This window comes from Silurus aristotelis (genome assembly GCF_946808225.1).
Source record: "Silurus aristotelis genome assembly, chromosome: 18".
Lineage (NCBI taxonomy): Eukaryota > Metazoa > Chordata > Actinopteri > Siluriformes > Siluridae > Silurus > Silurus aristotelis.
In genome coordinates this window covers 6124872-6132198 of record NC_139591.1, presented here as the reverse complement: position 1 = coordinate 6132198, position 7327 = coordinate 6124872, and the positions used below count along the sequence as shown (strand labels likewise).

Here is a 7327-nt window from a genome sequence, read left to right as displayed (position 1 = left end):
CTTTAACTATCGTACAAATCTATAGTGTGGCAAGAAACCTTCAGTTAAGTAAAAAGAAATGACAGTCCATTATTACTTTAATTCCCAAATGCAGTCTCTTAAACCATCAAATGCTATGATCTAACAGGCTTTCTTAAGGACCATCTCAGGAAAGAAAGACCAAGAGCTGCCTTTGCTGCAGCTTTATAATGAATTGATACATTTAATTAGAATCTCCAGCCTCAGAAACCACCAATTTACATAAATGCTTTTTGGAGTTCAAGTGGCAGACATATTTCAACATCCAGTGTTTGGAGCAGACCGCATGAGTCAAACCTTCATGGTCCAATTGAGACAAAGAAACCATTACTTTGAAAGAACAGCAAACAGAAGAGACTTCATTGAGCCAAAAAAAAACAAAAGAAATGGACATTAGATCAGTGAAAAACTGTCCATTGGTCTTATGAGTCCAAATTAAAATTTTTTAGTTCTAACCAAACAGTCTCTGTTAGATGTACAGAAGGCAAAAAAACGGTTCCTGGATGGGTGATTCCCTCCACAAAGCATATAGGAGGAGGTGTCATAGAAGAAGAATGCTGTTAAACTCAGTCAAAAAGGGTTTTCTTTTCTTTTTGTCTGGTTTAATATTTATTTTTTTAAGGTTTACAGTTTCTTGGTTTGTTATCTTTTTTAGTCACTATTCAGTATTTTAAACAATACAAGGCATTATGCTTTACAGCTCTTTCTTTCCGTGAGCTCTTTTCTCCACACTTTTTAATTGCCGCTGCTCCTTTAAACACAGGGCAATCAGTAATCCATATTTTCACTCGTGTGGAATTTTTATTATTAAATTTCCCTACCTCTGGCCTCTATTCCCAAACCAGCACTTAAACATGTCCCTGCTGCCACAATAAGATTTTTTATTTTTTTTAATAAAAATCACAAGTCAGACTGATCACTAAATTAATTTCTCTGTGTCCTTCAGAGCAGCGAGAGCGAAGTGCATTTTGATGTGGAGATCGCCATAAAGGTTCTGCGCCAGGCCGGGTACCATAGCCACGCAGTGTTCCTGGCAGAGAAACACTTCCACCATGAGTGGTACCTGAAGATTCAGCTAGAGGATTTAAAGGTAAGGGAGATCCTCACAGAAATGTACTACATGTCTAACTTCAACACTGTGGAGGTGAATTTAATTAGTGACCAGTATTGTGCGTCAATCTTGGAGGCACTCCATATGAACAAAAGTATGTGGACACCTCACCATCACACCCGAGATGTGTGTGTCTACCCATAGCTTTTGCTGTAACAGTGGGAGCACACAATTGTACAGAATTTGTTTGTATGCTGTAGCATTAAAATTAGTTAACGGAGTTAAGGGGCCCAAGCATGATCTAGCATGGCAAAGCTCTTGTGCACAAAGTGAAGTCTGTGAAGACATTCTTTGCGATGGATGTGCTGGAATAACTTTAGTGGCCTGCACAGAGCCCTGACCTAACCCCACACTGAACGCCTTTGGACTAAACTGGCATGCTGACTGCTAACCAGACCTCCTCACTAACATCAGTCCCTGACCTAAAGTTCTTGTGGCTAAATGGGCAAATCCTTCATCCATGCTTCAAAATCAATCAGAAAGCTTTCCTTAGGGTCAAAATGTGGAGTGGAGTGGAATGTTTAAAAAGCACATATGGGTGTCCACAAACCTTTGGAAACTTAGTGTCTTAATACAGTGTCATTTAGGAGACATTCTAAAGTGAAATGCTGCCTATGTCCTAAATAGTTTGCATTAAAATCATTAAATATTCTACAAAATATTTCTAAATGTTTGAATTTATTACATGTTTAATGTGAACATTTTGAGACAATTTAGTTTAAAAAAACAAACAAACAAACAAACATGTAATTCATTGAATTCTTGTATTTATTTATTTTTATTTGTTGTTGTGGACAGAACTACCAGGAGGCTTTGCGCTATATTGGGCGGCTGCCATTTGAGCAGGCCGAAACTAACATGAAGCATTATGGGAAAACTCTGATGCACCATGTTCCCGATGATACCACTGTGCTGCTAAAGAGGCTTTGTACCAATTACCAACCTATCCAGGACTCCACTGACCAGGATAATGTGGACAAATTAACAGTGAACAAGGTGATTAGTCTGAGGTGTCTTGTAGAAGCTCATTGGGGCTCATTTACTGAAAACATTCCTGAGGTGTTTGGTCTCAGAGGGGATTCTGAGATCCGACAGATCACATTCAAGTTTAATGCAATAGGGAATGTTTATGTAGTATATAAAGGAACAATGTTCTAAAAGATTTGCAGAGAAATTACCCTGCGGTTATTTACCCTGAGTGAAATAGACACTTTGAACCGATTTTAATTTAAGTGCGCAGTCGATAATCAATGTTGCATGATGCTGATTTACACAAACACTAATAATATTGCAAACTCAAAAATTGTATCATCCCCAATTTGAGCAATACACAGTTTAAGCAGTGTTTGGTCTTAATTGGTCTTATTCTAAACTTGACATTTTTTATGTTCCTCAGGCCAATTCAGAAGAATTCATTCCTATCTTTGCTAATAACCGAAGAGAGCTACGAGCATTTCTTGAGCACATGATTGTGGTAGAACCATTTTCACCACAAGGTGTGTACGATACGCTGCTTGAGCTTCAGCTGCAGGACTGGGCCCATGAACAAGACCCTGAGGTAAACATAGTATATTTCTTTTTCAAAAGAAGTTGGATCTATGATGATCGCAAATGTTGAGCTATTTTATGAGTTGCTCAGTAGTTCCTAGTTTTATAACCACAAAAGACTGTGGAAAGATCATTACTCATAATCTTACATTCTAGTGCTCATGTTAGTTCTCTCTCCAGTGTTCTGTATTGTTTAAAGATTTATGATCACATTTTTGATGTCACCCAAATGAGGATGGGTCCCCTTATGAGTCTGGTTCCTCTCAAGGTATCTTCCTCACAATATCTAAGGGACTTTTTCCTTGCCACAATCACTGTGGCTGCTCATCAGGGATACATACACATCGTTCACCTTAACTGTTAAATTCTGTAAATGTGCTTTGAGACAATGTCTGTTGTAAAAAGCGCTATAGAAATAAACTTGACTTAAAAAGAAGTGCCAAAAATTTAAGGACCATGGGCCGAAAAATACATTATACCAAACTGTATGATATTAAAATGAAAGTTGCCATGGTTCAGCTCATTTATGATTATATACTATTTAGAAATAAATGAATTACCGGAAAACATTACTCTGTAATCTGCGTAACAAATGCAGTTTTACTTTGAAGGTTTTATAGTTAAAATAAGGGGCATGAAGCTGATCCTAATATTTTTTTTTTTTTTTTTTGCAAATTCAGTTATATTCTCTTTATTTCAATTTACATTTTTGCTTCTTAGAATTAAAATCAAATTAAATAATAATAAATTATAAATGAAGATGGCTTTTATTATGCACTATATGGACAGCAATACACCTGAGTTTTCCCTCGTATGTGTTTCTTCCTCAAACCATTTCCACAACGATCTTGAAAGATCTTGAGTGGCCTGCTGTGCTGACCTCAACCCCATTTAACATCTTTTGGGGCTCCGCAGCCTTCATTAGTACCTGACTTTACTTAAGCATTTGTGACTGAATGAGCACAAATCTTCACAAGCACACTCCAAAATATAGTGGAACATCTCAGAAGAATGGAGGTTATTATAACCTCAAATGGGGATTAAATGTGGAATGGGATCTTGAAAAAAAAAATACATACAAATCTTCTGGTCAGGTGTCCAGCTTATCACCAGATTGCAGAATTTGGTAGACAAAAATTTTCACTGAATGATGAAGTAAATATTTTAAAGATCATTTAGAAAATGTAGGTGTATTTGACAATTATCAATGTCAAACACCAGAAGTTTCTTTAACACCCTTTTATTCTTGTTCAGAAAAAGTCAAGCCTGCAGGAGGCAGCATTGCTGCTGCTGACGACCGAAAACACAGTGTTCGATAAAGCGCTGGTTCTCTGCCAAATGCACAACTTTAAAGAAGGAGTGCTTTATCTGTATGAGAAGGGCAAACTGTAAGTACTACCATAACACCGTTGTAGTACATATTCTTCATTTAGGATCAAATATGGTGAAAATGTAAAAAAAATAAAAATAAATCCAATGGCAAAAATAAAATGTTTAACAATTTCTTAAAAAAGTCCTAACAAATTTGATTTTGTTGGTTTTGTGATCATTTGCATCAAATAACATTATACCTGTTAACATAACATGTATAGGACCAGTATGACTTTGTACAGACACAAACTGAACACAGATCAATTCTGTACCACTGTTCAAAATGAACATGTTTTTCTGTAGGTACCAGCAGATCATGCACTACCACATGCAGAATGAAGAGTACTCTAAAGTGGTGGAGGCGTGTAAGCGATACGGCGATCAGGAAGTTTGTCTGTGGGAACAGGCCTTGGGCTACTTTGCACGCAAAGAAGAAGATTGCAAAACCTACATTAGTGAGGTCTTAGAACATATAGATCTGAATAACCTCATGCCTCCACTGCTCGGTAAGTTACCAGTAAACAGACGCATTGTGCTTTTTTTTTTTCACACCTTCTTCAGGGGCAGCACATTGTTTGCAGCATAGCTTTTGCAGCTTGATGCTTTGCCAAAATAAGTGATAAGTAATGTGTTCATTTCATTAATTGCATTAATAGTAAGATTCATCCTGCTTAAGATAAGAAGTTTTTTATTGTGCCTCATAAACATATTGTAATAGGGAAAATAAAGTTTGACATTTCACAACATAAATAATTTTGTATACCTGAAATACTTTAACCACATTGAGATGTGGTTGAATCGTAAGTATGAAAATGAAACCCCTCAAACATCAATGAACTGAAGAAGAGTTGGTTAGATGTTTTCCAAAGTTGTATAAAAACCAGATAATGTTATTGTTGTTAAAGTTGTTGGGTGTACTTGCATTATTCTGCCTGCTTTGTTTTTGGCAAAAATGACTACTTACTGAAATCTCTAGTGGGTTTTTTGGTCAACTAACGTCTTCTTTTTCTAGAACTATATTACACAATTGCTGTATACTTGTTCTGTAATTGTTGCATAGAATTGAATGATGGCATTCTTTTTCCCATGACTGTACAAGGAAGTATGGTTATTTTGACACCAACCACCCCCTGTTTCAGTTGTACAGACCTTGGCCCATAACTCCACCGCAACACTGTCAGTGATCAAAGATTATCTGATTACCAAATTGCAAAGAGAGAGCAAGCAGATTGAAGAAGATGAAAGAAAGATCCATCAGTATCGGGAGGAGACCGCGCACCTGCGCGCCGAGATCCAGGAACTCAGCACCAGGTAGAACTACTAAGAAGGCTGTGTATATGTGGGAATAAAGGAACATTCTGTCGTTAAAACTATATTCTGTGGTTCTTTCTAATAGAGATTTTATTCATAGATTAATTATACAGGACTGACTAATCTTCATCAGTTAATTAATTCTTTTTCCTCACAGTGCAAAGATTTTCCAGAAGACAAAGTGCAGCATGTGTAACAGCCCCCTAGAGTTGCCATCGGTGCATTTCCTTTGTGGTCATTCTTTTCATCAGCACTGCTTCGAGAGCTATGCAGAGAACGAGGCCGAGTGTCCAACGTGCACTCCTGAAAACAGAAAGGTGATGGACATGTTACGGGCACAGGAGCAAAAACGAGATCTACACGAACACTTTAATCAACAGGTACAGTGAATAAATGTGCAGTAAATAATTTTTATGGCACATTTTTAAAGACTTTGAAATAAAAAAATTTGTTTTACTCCTTTTTGCAGTTGAGGAGTTCTAACGATGGCTTCTCGGTGGTGGCGGACTACTTCGGCCGTGGAGTTTTCAATAAACTGACTCTGATAACAGATCCTCCAGGGGGCAAGGCTGGGTCTGGGAATTTCGAAGCTGATCTACAGAGAGACCTCCTCACTCATACCAAAAGAAATGCCTGAAAAATCACATTGATTCTCAAAGTGGAAGACAATGTGATTTTTCAGTTATACTCTCATAAATATGACTGAATTATAGGACAAAGGTTAGATATTACTAAATCCTATTGTGCTACTCTTCTCTGTGATGGACCTTCTAGAATTTCAGGCCCAAACTGATAATAAAACCCTGTTAATCTAATATAGATTATGAGCAAATCTGATCAATAAATGTGTTAAACAACTTTTCGATGTTTGTTAATGCATCGTGAAAAACACATTTATGAACGTGTTGCTTTTCTTGTGTGCTCTTTATTTGCACTGTATAATGATTGCATGTTTGGTATAAAGTCTGTAAAGTCTACGTGTTGTTTGTCTCTCGACTTAATAAATACATGTTTGAATTTCTGGCATTCAATAAAAGGCAATGAATAGCATGTGAGTTATATTCAGTTATTTGTTGTGTTAGCATACTTTGGTAAATGGTTCTATAATACATAATACACCTACCTATATAGCAGCCTGAACTGGTTATGTGACTTTAATTGCCAACAAATTGGCTCTGAACCAATTGAACATTGGTAGTCTAAATATCTGAAGAGCCATGATGGATGGTTTTAAGATTGTTTCCCTGTTTGTCGGTAAAAATTGAGCATATGTAGTTCATTGAAGTGGCGGACGAAGTACACAAACCATGTACTTGAGTTGGAGTAGAGATACAATAGGTAAAATATTACTCCAGTAAAAGTAAACATGCTCACTCGTTCACTCGAGTAAAAGTATAAAAGAGTGTACTTAATTATCCAAAGTACTATGATTTATTATGGCTATAATGCCCTATTATCATTTTTATCAAAAGACTATTTCTTAATCAACTTTTATGTGAAAAGACCCTAATGTTGCGCTTAGCACAACAATCTATTAAAACAGCGTCATTAATTCGTCAAACACTGATTGATATCTTTTAAAATGATCATGAGCCCAAAAACCTTTTTTCAACTTCAAAATAATGCAAATAAGGTGTTGTGGCAAGTCAAAAGTTTCTTTCCTCTCAAAATATTCTGCTGTATGTTGGAGGCTAAGTAGATACCACCAAGCCACAATCAAAACAAGTTCAAAACAGAGGTTGCACGCTACCCTGATTGGTGGCTTGCTGCATGCTTGACCAGTTTTTATCCATATATATATATATATATATATATATATATATATATATATATATATATATATATATATATATACATTTTAGTGATATTTGACTTTGAAATGTAAAGTTAAAATTAAAAGTCTTTACAAATGGAAATGCTTCAAGTAAAGTACAGATACCTCCAAAAAATCTACTTAAGCACAGTAAC

The 7327-nt window shown here is 36.3% G+C and overlaps 1 protein-coding gene across 1 annotated transcript in view; it reads left to right on the top strand.

The window, feature by feature from the left end:
• The window catches only part of vps11 (VPS11 core subunit of CORVET and HOPS complexes), a 10200-nt gene extending 3794 nt beyond the window's left edge, over positions 1-6406 (top strand). The window contains exons 9-16 of the mRNA XM_083567553.1: positions 965-1108; positions 1928-2125; positions 2526-2687; positions 3932-4065; positions 4352-4554; positions 5188-5359; positions 5517-5739; positions 5829-6406. Of these exons, the coding sequence (XP_083423679.1) occupies positions 965-1108; positions 1928-2125; positions 2526-2687; positions 3932-4065; positions 4352-4554; positions 5188-5359; positions 5517-5739; positions 5829-5996 (1404 nt within the window). The 3' untranslated portion in view covers positions 5997-6406. The remainder of the gene's footprint in view (positions 1-964; positions 1109-1927; positions 2126-2525; positions 2688-3931; positions 4066-4351; positions 4555-5187; positions 5360-5516; positions 5740-5828) is intronic.
• Positions 6407-7327: the final 921 nt, after the last annotated feature.